Source organism: Polypterus senegalus, chromosome 2 (genome assembly GCF_016835505.1).
Source record: "Polypterus senegalus isolate Bchr_013 chromosome 2, ASM1683550v1, whole genome shotgun sequence".
NCBI classification, from domain to species: Eukaryota; Metazoa; Chordata; class Cladistia; order Polypteriformes; family Polypteridae; genus Polypterus; species Polypterus senegalus.
Window position 1 is genome coordinate 152,624,717 of NC_053155.1, and position 15,278 is coordinate 152,639,994.

Consider the following 15,278-nt stretch of genomic DNA (forward strand, 5'->3'; position numbering starts at 1 on the left):
TGTGTTTAGGATACTTGACATCTATCACTATTAAGTATGCCTTGGCCTTTAAACATGCAAGTCATATAATTGTGTAAATATCACCATTCCACTACACTTGATAATGCTGACTGCTGAGGCTGCAGAATTGCATCATTAGGTTATGCTTGTGTCTAGTACGTAGCAAATTTAAGAGGGCAAGTCCAGTTACAGTGTATTTTTGCACTAGAATATAGCTTTTTCAGGGATTTAAATTTATTTTTTTATCTTGCACAGCAGGAGAAGTCACTACAACTACAACCACAACAATCCAACAGAGCTTTATTAAAAATGGTTCTACTGTAAGTCCAGCCACAACAACTCAACCCAGCTCTGTTAGGAATGGTTCTCCTGTAATACCTGCCAAAACAACTGAACCCAGCTCTGTTAGAAACGGTTCTGCTGTAATACCTGCCAAAACAATTCAAACCAGCTCTGTTAGAAACAGTTCTGCTGTAATACCTGCCAAAACAACTGAATCAAGCTCTGTTAGAAATGGTTCTTCTGTAATACCAGAAAAAGCAAATGAACCCAGCTCTGTTAGAAATGGTTCTCCTGTAATACCTGCCAATTCAACTCAAACCAGCTCTGTTAGACATGGTTCTCCTGTAATACCAGAAAAACCGACCGAACCCAGCTGTGTTAGAAACTGTTCTCCTGTAACACCTGCCAAAACAACTCAACCCAGCTCTGTTAGAAATGATTCAAGTGTATTTCCAGCAACTACAGTCCAAAGTATCTCTGATAGAAATGGCTCTCTTCTAAATCCAGCAACAAGTCATCCGCGCTCTGTTAGAAATGATTCTACTGTAATTCCAGCCACAACAACTGAACTCAGCTCTGTTAGATATGGTTCTGTGCATCTCAACCTCAATATTACAAATCAACTTACAGGTACACAGCAAATACAATTTGGTGATGTGGCAAATATTTGCTAGTCCAAGAAAATTGTATTTGCCCCACAGATTAACAAAACATTGTTGCTTTGCTTGCTTTAATGCTGCAATCACTTCTGACTTTTGATTTTTCAGCTTTCTAATGATTTTATTTTATATTTATATCTCCTTTTCAGGGTAGCATTGGCGATGGACTTTTATTTATCTATTTGTTTATTTATTATTTATTTCCATTATTTTACACAGCAACAGAAGGCACTGCAATTTCAGAGAAAGGAAGCCGACTGAATTCTTTCACAAATATTCAAACTGAAGCTGATCCAGCATTGACCAATAAATATAGAGGTACATATGTACATTAATATCTGACAATAGTTAATTCTTCCAACATTGCAATTATAAAGTAGCATTGCTGATTCAAAGGTGTTCGGCAAGGAACATCATTTCAACAGTTCTGGAAGAGGTGTTGGTGAGGCCAATAAGGGGTACTTACCCTGTGGTCTGAATGTGGATCCCAATGCCCAAGTGCAATGATTGTAAAAAAAATCGCAACGTCATTCAGACGAGACATAAAACTGATGTCCAGACCCTCTGTGGTCATAAAAGATCCCTGGGTATTCTCCATAGAATAGGGTGTAACCCGATGTCCTGAATAAATTACCCCCCACATCCTAGTCATTTTGCCCCCCTAATCATCCCTTTCTCTAATTGGTTAACTACTACCCATTCACCCATTCAACAGCTAATGTGTGGTGAGCATACTGACGCAAAAATGGCTGCTGACACACCATCCATATGGATGCCACACATTAGTTGTGGCTGAAGTGACTCTCCACTCACAATGTGAAGCATTTTGAGTATTGAGAAGAGCACCATGTAAATGTAAAGAATTATTATTATTATTAGCAATGATTATTTAAAATAGCATACTATATTTCAAGAAGCTACAAAATGTGAGGAGTATATACCATTACTGTATATTTATAACATTAATCCAAACTTCTGTAGGGCCTTAAAATCCAATTTGTTGCTTGAATTTTCCACTTTATTGTTCAGCACACTTTACATCAAAATGTTCATAAAAATATTTGTATGTTTAAAGCAATGTGAGGCATTTATGTGATTTATTCCATAGGTTGGATGCTTCAGAACTGAAAAGCATAAAACAACCCTAATCCTGAATTAAAAATTGTAGCAGGTGTTTCTGTAGGTGGAACAATCCATATTATTGATACAACTACCAATCCAATTATTAGAAAATAACCCCTTTTTCAAATCTTTTGAGTTATTATAATTTTCTTTATTTTCTTATTTTATGTAACAGTGAACAGTGATAAAGATTTGGACCCAGAAAATCAAGGAACCTCATTTAGAAATATTACCAGTGAACCTGCTACATCTGTGGCAAAGCCAGGTATACAGAGTCTTATTCACAAAGTGCTTTGAAAATTAAACACAGGATGTATTATTTCATTTTACAATATAAAATGGAATAAAAATATTAACATAGTAATCACATTTTGGGACTTAACCCAAGATTGGAAATGTATGTTTAATGTTGTATTTGAAATAAAAATATTCTGGTAAGAAGATTACATTACAGTAACACATTCTATTGTTTTAACCTTTGCAGGTTGCCTGAAAAAATTAATTTAATATCTTTTATAATTCCAATGAAAAACCTTAATGAATGAATAGTGCCTTACTTTGGTTTAGCAGGATTTGAGCAACCTGGAATTGGAGGAAGTTATATTTCATTCCCAAAAGCCTCTTTAACATAATGAGGCTATCTCAGAAATTTCATGGTAAATTACTCTGTAACTCTCTTGTGTTGACAAATGTTGGACTCGACATCCCAAGAAACTTAATTGGAAAAGTTTCTAGCTCAGAATCATTGCCTGGGAAATCTGTTTTTTTCTGTTTACTTATGAACAAGTTTGTAAAATTATAAAATCATTAAGCCATTTAACAGTGAAGTATCAGTGTTATTCGGAGTTAACTTCTTGATTATAAGGGACTTGTGTCGGGAAACTAGCATGAGTGCTTTCACAACAAAGCACAGAAATAGACGTATCATTATTTGGAAAGTGGTTTGATTTCTCAATAATGAAGCTTGAGAGTTTCATTTGCGTTCTTTTCACTAGTGTTCCACCAAGCTCTATTGTCTGTTTCTTGAAAGGGTCATATGAAAATCAGTAAGAAGCAAAAACCTTACTGTACACTGGTGAAAGGAAACCATGCCTCCAACAAACTTTTCTTTAAGAGGCATGGTCATCCAAAGTTTTGATTAAATTAAGAGTTTAAAACAGGAACCAAATTGAAGCAATGCAAATTAAATTATAAAATATTGAGGTCATTTTAAATATAAATGCAGGAAAAATGGTAATAAATGAATTGCACATGAAATGAACAAGAAAACTAAAGCACACTCTCTAGACACAAATCTGAATGGTAAAATAAAGGAAAAAGAGAAGAAAGCAGACTCCATTGACTAAATTGTTGACAATTATAATACATTATAAATGTGTATAAATAAATTATGGTGTAGGGGAACGAAGATTTTGCAAAGGCATCTGTACTGGGTACATGCAATACAATGGCAATGAGCGCTAAATGGAGTCAGGTGACATCAATGAGACGGCAGTAGAGGGTGACAATGACAGGTTAGTCACTATTGCAGCCTGATTAGTTGATATATCAGACAAATAAAAAAAAATTAAATAGGGACTTTAACAGGTGGAGCAACACCTGACTGAGGCAGAGCTATGATGCATCTTTAGAGTTCCTGACCACCTCCTAAAAATATTGAGCATGCTGCCACAAATGTTTTGAACATTCAGGGAAGGAAATCATGTTCTACAAATACAAATTCAAGGCTTGTTGATGGGTGGATTTAATCCTTATACATGTGACATCAACAAGATTAACCATATTGTATTTAGAAATCCATATTTTTTCACTGCAGGCCATCTTACATACTGTAGTAAAAAATTGGATATGAGCACCTTACTAAGAGGACAGTGCTTATTCTTCATGCATCTGCCATAATATTGTTAAAAAACACACACACACAAAGGCATGTTAAAGAAATTTTGACTGCATTTCTTGGGTCTGGGCCTACTGCTATCTTCTTTGCCTAAATTTGTGAATTTCCCCTTAGGATTAATAAAGTATCTATCTATCTACTAGTGGAAGGCTGAAGCATATATGTCCTGTTTATTTAAAAAAAGTACTTTTTTCTATTTTCTTCTTTCTTAAACTGTATATATATTTGCAATACTTCCTTCTCTTCCACGATCGTCTATGGTATGTCTTTATCTCTGTTGATGAAATGATGCTATGTAGTAAAGTGACAATTTTCTCTCTGTGACCATGATGACAGCCATATAGATTCAGTCACACTAAATCTTCTCACCACCTCCTGATTTTCACAGATGACTGCATTTGTTATTCTTTTCAAGAAAACTGGTGAGAGTCTTGCCCTGTCTTCTCAGTGGTGCAAGACTTTTGAGAAACCAGCCCAGAGTCTTTATCATGTGTATGAATCTGGGAAATAATTGGGTTATTCATCCGAGGAATTTCCTGGGATGAGTGGCATTTGCTTGTTCACACAGGGTAAGAGTTGTTGGCAATTACCAAGATCAACAGTATGCACATGAAATTATATAATTTATGGGATATGAATCCTGTGGGATGTGCAGAAGGTATGTAACAGCTGATGTCACTGTTGTTTTTGTTTAAAAAAAAAAACAGGTTGGTGAACAGAAAGAGAGAAGAGCTAAATTTGGCATATTAATTTTTTGTATAATGTACTTGAATGACAAAGATATATTATAAACATAAACAGTTTGAGTGAAAAACTGAAAAATAATAAAGCCAAATACGTAGTAGCAAATATTTAAGATGCAAACATTTTAAATTCATCCAAAAGTCATGAAAGACTTAATTTTTGGATGTCAGCCATCCTGCACTACCATTTTCACTTATGCTTATGAAGCAGGTGGCTCATGGGTTTACAGTATATTAGGGCTTAACAGTTTCTTCTTTATCTTGCATAGAGAGTAATTACCTTAACTGAGAGTACTTTTCATTTGTATATGTTTGTCAGTAAGCTAACATTACAAAGCAAAATTTAAAATATTATGTCAGTATTTACATGCTTGTTTAAACAATTATATGTCTTTGATTATTACTATATGAATCTTGTAAATTCACAGGAATTATGCAGGGTCTTAATATGAGAATTTACCAGTTTGAGTTTCGTGGGATTCTTAACTAACAAATGACCTTGACACGGCAATTCACTGGTAAATTCCTGTGAAAATTGCATTTATGGATGGAGGTAAAGTAAGCAATTTGGGAAATGTTTGACAATCAGCTGGTATTTGAAATAAGGGAACTGTTCTTTATTCAAGCGAAACAGAAAATTCAAATACAGTTGGTGACAACATGAAGGAATGTAGGAGTACTTCCTCAATGCACTTGGAATAGTGCAGGGGTGGCTAACTCCAGGCCTAGAGAGCCACAGTGGCTGCAGGTTTTCATTCTTTCCATCTTCTTAATCAGTGATCAGTTTTTGCTGCTGATTACTTCTTTTAATTAACTTGACTCCGACCCCATAGTTGTTTCTTTAACTTTAATTAGCAGCCAAACAATAATGAGACACAAAACAAGCCACCACATGACCAGCTCCCCTGTGCCCATTACACAATGTCTGAAATTAAAGAGAGGTGATGGTCTTGGTAAGGTTGATCTCTCAGGTCGCCAAAACATTTTGATGGTGCTCTTAGAAAGAACAGAAAAACAACAGTTTTCGAAATGTTTGCTGTGTCAGAATGAGAGCAGCAACAAGCCATGGAATTAAATAATGGATTTAATTAACAGCAAGAACTGACTTCTCATTAGGAAAGAGATTGGAGTGAAATTGGTTGGAGTTTGAAGCCCCAGTTTAGCTGGTCATCTGTTAGCTCGTTTCACATGTCATTTCTGCTTGGATGTCATTTAATGAAGAAAGTAGTCAATTCAGAGGGCTGAACTCTTCTAACAGGGCTATTAAAGTGATGGGGAGAAAAAGCTAATTAGCAGTGAAAACTGGTCACTGATTAGGAAAAGGGTTCCAATGAAAACCTGTAGCCACTGCGGCACTCCAGGCCTGGAGTTTGCCACCCCAGGTATAGTGAAAAAAATTGCTTAGCTTCTAAAAAAACTCAAAAATATTAGTGGTTGCAGATTATTTAAACACCTTTCAGGATCTCCTCCTCTCTAGCTGTCACAATATTTTCATTATCAGCAGGGAATGTTTTTGACCAGGAAATTGAATGTCTTATCCTGATATGTGTTGTTGCAAAACAAAGCAGCTGGGATAGTTACTCATGTACCTGGGATCTGTGCGTGAAACTGGTTATTGACCTGTCTATTCTACATTTTGCATACCTTGAAGGTGCTACATGACCAAAAATCCACTTACTTTTTCAGAAAAAGTAAACAGATGATAATTAATAATCTTAATGTACATGTGTATATAATTGTGTTGAAAACCTAAAGTTGTGAACTTTAATTTGCTCCTTGCAAAGTCCTTTACCCTAAAAGAATATTGTTTTTTATCATTATTTGTGAAAATTGAGCAGTTGCTGTCTGCAGAACACAAAGTTATCCACCAGTAAGTCACAATCACTGCTGAAAGCTTTCATTGTGGTTAAATCTAACAAGACTTTTACAACAAAACTACTATATTAAAACATTCACTGCTTTCAGTAATTGATATGAAAGTTGCATTGTTTTTAATGCTTTTTCAATATTGCTAAATATTTTTTTTCTTTTTTGTTTTTAAACATGTAGCAGGAAAAGTTTCTGGCAATAAACAACGTGTGGCCAACAGATCTAATTCAGTTCCTCCTAGAAAACAAGGTACACAACCAAGTAACTAATTAGCCTTGTAGCCTTCAATTCAATATGAATGACCCATAGGTACAAAGTAGCCAGAATACTGAGATAAGTAAACTGAAAATTTTCAATGTGTGATTAACTGTACATCTGAGTAATTTTAAAAATATTATTATAAAATAATAAAAACATGATGTTTTATGTCAAACTACTTAACAGATATTGACTTTTTCTCACTTACAAACAATATAGTCAGTAAATATGTTTAATATTTACTATTAAGCTCTGCTAGATCATATTTCTCAATAAAAGTGCTGTTTGATTCTTGTTATAAATTTTGATTTTGTGTAGAAATCAATAATAATCAAAATATAAGTGGAATATAACATGAATATTGAACAAATATAAATGAGTCAAGTATTTCCGGAGCTATTGATGTTTATTGCTTTGAATTGAACAAATTGATAGGACATACAGGGTTATATTGAAATGATACAATTAACCTGGTTGAACACAAATTCATATCATCTATACACCATATGAAAGGCAGACTTTCAAAGTGTGCTCTGTACAAATGTATTTTTTGCACTTGAAGCATGTAAATTGGGTCTTCCTGTACTTCTTTGGTCCACAAGCATTACAGCATTTCCTCTTGCAGCCGACTGGTAGCAACCTAGAATGATAAAAACGCTAGTTAGTTCTGAAAGTCTACTGACATCTCTGTGTGTCTCTACCCCTAACACAAATATATATATATATATATATATATATACTGTATATATATATATATATATACTATATATATATATATATATATATATATATATATATATATATATATATACATGCCCACCCACATATACAGTATATGTTTAAATGCAGGCTCACTCACACTTACTTATGGTTCTGGAGTTGGTGGACTTGTGGCTCCAGCATCCTCCTCCTGAATCCGCCTCACAATGGCTGCAGAGGTAGGGGTCCTTGGTATGTGTTGTTTTCTCTGGATTTGAGGTCTTATCGTTCCTTGCCCTGCTCTTGAAGAAAGAGTCTTCTGTGGAGCTGTACTTTATTCCAATTTGGATTTAGTACCATCCAAATGACAAACACATTATAGGCAGAGTTGTCCAAGATATTAAAAAATATTACAAGTGGCCAGCATAGGGTTGTTCTATTGCAGGTGTAACCACTTACTAATTTCTACAGGTTATATACTCCTGCTTTTGTAGCATTGTATTCCATAATAATTTGTGGATCTTTATGGTCCCTGTTACAGATATTTTGGTCCCTATGCAGCGTGGTCATGTATCCCACATTTTTTCCTTTTCTTGGGATGTATGACACCAGGGATGTGTCAGCTGTAAACAGAAACCTACTTCCAGGCCTTTTCTTTGTAGCTGAGCTGGGAGCTCTGTCTAGTTTTTTCTTATCTTTCTCTTCAAGAGTTCCTATGCCAACTTGTGCAAAGTAAAAAATTGTCCCATGTGATGTGGTGACCATGGAGTCCCTGTGTCATGTCCAGGAGTACTTGCATTTGTTGTTTTTTTCTCAGGGGCTCCAACAACAGGCTTTCTAGTGTTATACCTGCATGTTCCATGCATAAGATGAAGCAGTGTCACAGGCAGCCCAGATTTTCATTCCGTATTTGACAAGTTTAGACAACATGGACTGCCTGTATGGGCAGCAGCCCCACAATGGTATAAGATGCTCATCAGCAGTAACGCTGGGCCCAGGGTTGTAGCACAAACAAAGGCATTCCACCCACTTGTCCCACACTGACCTGATTGCAGCTAGCTTGTCTCTCTGTTGTCGAGTTGGTCGTGTGTCTCAGTTATCAAAGCAAATAATCCTGTAAATATTGTGAAAGTCTTCCCAAGACAATGTTGCACAGAAAAGTTCATGGCCACTTTCTGCATTCTACAGGGATTCAGTGGACTCCCCATTGGTTCTGAAAAAATAATAAGTATAAGAAGCCCATAATATACATGTAAATTGATTTGGTCCATTTCCTTCCACCTCTCTCCAAAAACATGCCTCCCCTCAAAATGTGTGCATTCCAGAATGATTTTCTGGATGGTGTCAGACATAAAAAGTTCAAAAGAAGACATGATGCCATGTACATGCATGACTGTCATCCGTGTTGGCCCTGGTTGCATCTTTATCACATTGGCAGCAAGGCATGGTGGCTCCACGTACCATTCAGTTTCATCATTTTTTGACATGCATATTTCTCCACTCGTCTGAGAGTCAGTTCTGTCCTCTTCTTCAAACTCACTGTCAGATTCCAAATTGACAGAAACATGATCCTCATATTCATCTTCCAAAGTGAGCACTCACTACATGCTCAACAACAACAACAACAACATTTATTTATATAGCACATTTTCATACAAACAGTAGCTCAAAGTGCTTTACATATTAAAGAATAGAAAAATGAAAGACATAATTATAAAAAATAAATCAACATTAACATCGAATAAGAGTAAGGTTCAATGGCCAGGGGACAGAAAAACAAAAACTCCAGACGGCTGGAGAAAAATAAAATCTGTAGGGATTCCAGACCATGATACCGCCCAGTCCCTCTGGGCATTCTACCTAACATAAATGAAACAGTCCTCTTTGGCTATAGGATTCTCACGGAAGGGCTTGATGATGATGATGGTCACGTAGACTTCTTCCTTTTAATCCGTCCATCATTGTTGGAGCATCATGAAGCTTTGAGTAGGTGGAGGTGGCGCAGGCCACCACCACAAAGAAACCGGAAAAAGAAACAAAAGAGAGTAGGGGTCAGTACCGATTTTAGAGCCACCATGAATAGTTGTTATGATGAATTGAACATACAGAGTATCAGGATTAAGTTAAATTACGATTAAAATGAAGTTATAACAAGGCCATGTTAAAGTAATGTGTTTTCAGCAGTGTTTTAAAGTGCTCTACTGTATCAGCCTGGTGAATTCCTATTGGCAGGCTATTCCAGATTTTAGGTGCATAACAGCAGAAGGCCGCCTCACCACTTCTTTTAAGTTTTGTTCTTGGAATTCTAAGGAGACACTCATTTGAGGATCTGAGGTTACGATTTGGAATATAAGGTGTCAGACATTCCGATATATAAGATGGGGCGAGATTATTTAAGGCTTTATAAACCATAAGCAGAATTTTAAAGTCAATCTGAATGACACAGGTAACCAGTGTAGTGACATCAAAACTGGAGTAATGTGTTCTGATTTTCTTTTCCTAGTTAGGATTCTAGCAGCTGCATTCTGCACTAGTTGCAAACGATTTATATCTTTTTGGGTAGTCCTGAGAGGAGTGCGTTACAGTAATCTAGTCGACTGAAAACAAACGTGAACTAATTTCTCAGCATCTTTCAGTGATAAAGAGGTCTAACTTTACTTATGTTTCTTAAGTGAAAAATGCTGTCCTAATGATCTGATTAATATGTGATTTAAAATTCAGATTACAGTCAACAATCACCCCTAAGCTTTTTACCTCCGTCTTGACTTTTAATCCTAATGTATCCAGTTTATTTCTAATAGCCTCATTGTATCCATTATTGCTGATCACTAAAATTTCAGTTTTCTTTATTTAACTTGAGAAAATTACTATTCATCCATTCTGAGATACTAGTCAGACATTGTGTTAGTGAATCAATAGAATCGGGTCATCAGGTGCTATTGATAAGTACAGCTGTGTGTCATCAGCATAGCTGTGGTAGCTCACGTTGTGCCCTGAGATAATCTGACCTAACGGAAGCATGTAGATTGAGAATAACAGCGGACCCAGGATAGAGCCTTGTGGAACACCATATTGGATATCATGTGTCTTGAGTTGTAATTCCCACAACTAACAAAATATTTTCTCCCTGTCAGGTAGGATTCAAACCAATTTAAGACACTGCCAGAGAGGCCCACCCATTGACTAAGGCGATTTCTAAGAATGTTGTGATCAATGGTGTCAAATGCAGCACTCAGATCTAAGAGGATGAGAACAGATAAATGGCCTCTGTCTGCATTTACCCGCAAGTCATTTACTACTTTAACGAGTGCAGTTTCTGTGCTGTGATTTGTTCTAAAACCTGACTGAAATTTATCAAGAATAGCATGTTTATTTAGGTGGTCATTTAACTGCATAATGACTGCCTTCTCTAGAACTTTACTTAAGAAGGGCAGTTAGAGATGGGTCTAAAATTTTCAAGAGCGAGGGTCAAGATTATGTTTCTTAAGTAGGGGTTTAACTACAGCAGTCTTAAGACAGTCTGGGAAGACCCCAGTATCTAGTGACGAATTTACTATGTCAAGAACATTATCAATTAGCACGCCTGATACTTCTTTGAAAAACCTTGTTGGTATCGGGTCAAGGACGAGGTGGAGGGTTTTAATTGAGATATTATTTTTGTAAATCAGGTAAATCTATCCTAGTGAAAGAGTTTAATTTGTTTATAACAGGATGTTGGGGTTTAGGGGATCCTTAGTGTTGGGGAGATATACTATGTTATTTCTAATATCATTAATTTTTGATTGAAAATACAGCGACAGCCTCACAGGTTTCACTGGAAGCACTTAGGAGGCATTCCTTTGAGCTACCTGGGTTTAGTAGGCGATCAATTGTTGAAAATAAGACTCTAGGATTACTAGCATTGTTATTTATAATATTGAGAAATAGCAGCGTCTCTCAAGACGGACAGTGTTATTGTATTCTGTTATTTTGACTTTTAATATTTCGTGGTGGATAGTAAGTTTACTCTTCCTCCATTGACGCTCAGCTCTACGGCATGTTCTCTTTAAATCAGACACTCTTTGGGTCTTCCATGGTATACCAATGCTAGAAGATTTTTTCACTGTCTTTTCAGGTGCAACTATGTCAACAGCAGCTCTCACTTTAGAATTAAATCTTTCCACCTTACTATTTACATTGTCCTCGCTATTATAGCTGGCACTATAAACGGACTGATTGCTTAAAATGTTTGTAAGTTTTAAAGCTGCTGCGAATCAAAGAAGCGTTTTTAACAATATGCTTCTCATGAGTGTTTTTATCATTATTTCTATATTAAAAGTAGAAGAAAATGGTCTGATAGACCAATATCAATGATCTGTTTTATATCAACTTTCAGTCCTTTAGTAATCACTAAGTCTAATGTATGACCTGCTTTATGTGTAGGCTGATTTATGAGTTGTCTCAAATCAAAAGAATCCAGGAGGTTCATAAATTCTTTTACTTTTAGATCACACTGATTATCTATATGAAAATTAAAGTCGCCAACTATTAGGAGTGTGTCATAATTAGTAATTAAAATTGACATTAAGTCAGAGAATTCCTCAAAAACGCGCGTTATATTTAGGAGGTCTATACACGGATAGTATTAGAACTTGAGAATCTCCATGAATAACAACGGCGAGATACTCAAAGGACTTGAACTTACCAAAACTGACATCTTTACATTTTAATCGCTCGAGTAAATGTTAGCCAATCCGCCCCTTTTCCCTGGCGGTTTGAATGAGTAAAACTGTAATCCGGAGGCAGATTCGATTAAAACTGACGCGCATCTGAATTCAGCCATGTTTCATTTAGTGCAATAAGATCTATTTTTATCACTAATAAGATCGTTGATAAAAACGTTTTGTTAGTTAAAGCTCTGACATTTAATAGTGCCATATTTAATGTTTGGAGGTGCAGAGATGAGTACTATGTGCGTTATTGTTATTTGGAATAGGAACTAAATTATTATTATTAGCGCTCTGTGTATATTTTTGTTTAATCTGTGATCTGTTCTATAGTTTTAATACATTGTTCCTCTAAAATAGTGATTTTAATTAGATTATTGGAGTTTATGCCGTATTTCCTAGGTTTTCTACGTGCATTGAGATTGCTTATTACAGTATTAATGGTGTGAACTTTAACGGAAGACTCTATTAAACATTCATCATGTCCTGGCACAACAGTATTATTTCGGACGGGGTTAAGAGCAGAGATAGATAGTCAAGAAAACGAATTACCTTCGATATGTTTTCGGAGAGGACCCGGGCACCGAAACTGTTCGGATGCAGGCCATCACGCTTGAAGAGACGGCCTTTCCAAAAGAGATTCCAATTGTTGATGAAGCCGACATCCTTCTTCTTGCAGAAACCCTGTAGCCAGTTGTTCAACCCTAGCAGACGACTGTAGTACTCGTTGGATCGTCTGACGAGAGGTAGTGGACCCGAAACGAAGATCTTTGCCGATGGGGTCCTCTCCTTCGTGTCTCTAATCAGAGCTGCGAAGTCAGCCTTCAGGATTTCTGATTGTCGGTGCCTTATATCGTTTACGCCGGCATGCAAGACGATTGATCCAACTGCCCTCTCCTTGTGTTTCTCGTAGACTGCTGGCGCACGTTTCATTACATCTCGGACACGAGCACCGGAAAACAAGAAACAAACGATTTTGCATTAGGGCATGCGACATTAAGGTTTCTAACGATGGAATCACCTACCACTAATACATCACCAGGTGCTGAAGGCGAAATGGGGACGCGTAGAGGGTCAAACCGGTTCTGAGATAAAATGCTCGCCTGTGCCGATGGAGGTGCTCTGGCCTTGAACCCCCGCCTGCATAGCTGAAATCCACCGAGGTCAGCAGCGGCGTCGCTCCTACGAGACGCGGGGGTGAGGTCGGCACAACGCGGGGTTGATGTTTCGCCGGTTCCAGATGGCAAGGACGGTTTATCCAACAGCCGGGCCTTCAGATTTCTCAGGTATTTCCGTCGGGACAGGAGTTTCTGAATCTTTTCATCAAGAGCTTGGAGTTCCTCAATTACGATTTCAACGCGAGTTACCCCACTGTCGGCCATTTTCTACTTCGTGCCCTAGGAGAAATGAGAGAGAGAGAGAGAGAGGTTAGAGAGAGTTACTGTCTTCTCTCTATTCACAACTAATGTATAAGGCCAACAAAGCAGAAAAATTCTTTGCCATACTGGATTGTTTTTGGAAAGAAGCTAAATATGCAGAGGTATTTATTTGTTATGTCCCTTCTCAGTTCCATTTTGAAAAGAAATTAGAATGATCGGTCTGATGAGATTAAGGATTGTACATGAATGGGAAACTTATTGTTGTAGTTTGGATGGGCATGGAAGAGTTGATGGGGGTATTTGTGGTTGATGGTGATGTAAATGATTGGTATAATGGGATTAGGTTTGGGACATTTGGAAGCAATGTTTCTGAAGTGGTGTTATTGTTGTCTTACGGACAAAGTATTGTTGGAGGTTGGGTGGACATGGAGGAGTTGATGGGGGATATTCATGGTTGATGATAATGTAAATGATTGGTATGATTGGTATGATGGGATTTGGTTTAGGGTTTGTGGAAACAATTCTTCTAAAGTTATGGTATTGTTGTCTTATAGACAGTTTCCACAACTGCATTGCACCTTGGTCTAGCAGACCCAATACCACCAGTGAAATGTATGTGTGTTTTTGGAGGGCACAATATGTACTTGATGAAAAATTGCACCTTAATGTGCACTTTAAAGAAAATGAGCCAAGGGCATCTAATATCAGGTTGAAAAAAAAAATTTTTTTTAGGAAATCGATTCCACATAACCGATAGCCACACAAGGGTTAATATATTCTGATAGTCCATTAGAGGGTAGACCTTAATAGACTGTCTAAGTTACCTGTCTAGTCAAGGAACCAAGGTGTTGTTCATGCTGCACCCAAACAACAAGAACATATAGAGCCGAACTATTACCTAAAACACCACTCAGAAGAACATTTCTCCTGTTTAGGTAAATAAATGTCTATGCATATTAATGGGCATGAAATTGAGCATCTCTGACTGTATGAATGTGAGACTGGTCATGCAGTATAATCTGCCTTACACTTGGCCCACTATAACTGCACTTCACAGTTTACTCAGGGTCAAATTTATTTCTAAAATTAAGGAGACAAAGTGCCTATTTGAAACTCGGATACTGGGCACGTAGTTTCACACATCCAGTAATATCACCAGAATCCCTTCTGGGTGGTCTGCATAGTCTTGGCAGGTCAATTCTTTGGCATTTTTATTAGAACAAGGTGATTACATTTCTAAGTCTGTGACGTTATTCACTTCACTTACAAACAATACCTGTAAAGCATCATAATCAGTCAGTCATTTTCTAATCCGCTTTGTCCTGAACAGGGTCAGGGGTGGTGCTGGAGCCTATCCCAACCAGCATAGGACACAAGGCAGGAACAAACCCTAGAAAGGGAACCAGTCGATTGCAGGGCAAACACACATACACTCACACACACCCCAACCACACACTAGGGCCAATTAAACATTGCCAATCCACCTAACTTGCCATGAGAACATGCAGACTCCATGCAGGAAGGACCCAGGACACAAACTCTGGTCTCCTTACCGCAAAAAAGTTGGATAATAAATTTCTTATATTACTAAATGTGTGATTGTGTTTCAAGGTAAAATGTTTCATATAGAAAGAAGGCAAATATTGTAAGTAAAAATAATACCT

At 37.0% G+C, this 15,278-nt stretch overlaps 1 protein-coding gene across 14 annotated transcripts in view; it reads left to right on the forward strand.

The window, feature by feature from the left end:
* LOC120523489 (target of Nesh-SH3) overlaps nucleotides 1-15,278 on the forward strand; it is a 281,674-nt gene that overhangs the window by 201,327 nt on the left and 65,069 nt on the right. For 7 of the 14 annotated variants that reach the window (XM_039744835.1, XM_039744838.1, XM_039744836.1 and 4 more), the window contains 4 exons: nucleotides 256-912; nucleotides 1,161-1,259; nucleotides 2,239-2,328; nucleotides 6,753-6,821. In XM_039744835.1, the coding sequence (XP_039600769.1) occupies nucleotides 256-912; nucleotides 1,161-1,259; nucleotides 2,239-2,328; nucleotides 6,753-6,821 (915 nt within the window). The remainder of the gene's footprint in view (nucleotides 1-255; nucleotides 913-1,160; nucleotides 1,260-2,238; nucleotides 2,329-6,752; nucleotides 6,822-15,278) is intronic. The other 7 variants (XM_039744846.1, XM_039744847.1, XM_039744848.1 and 4 more) reach the window with 4 other exon arrangements.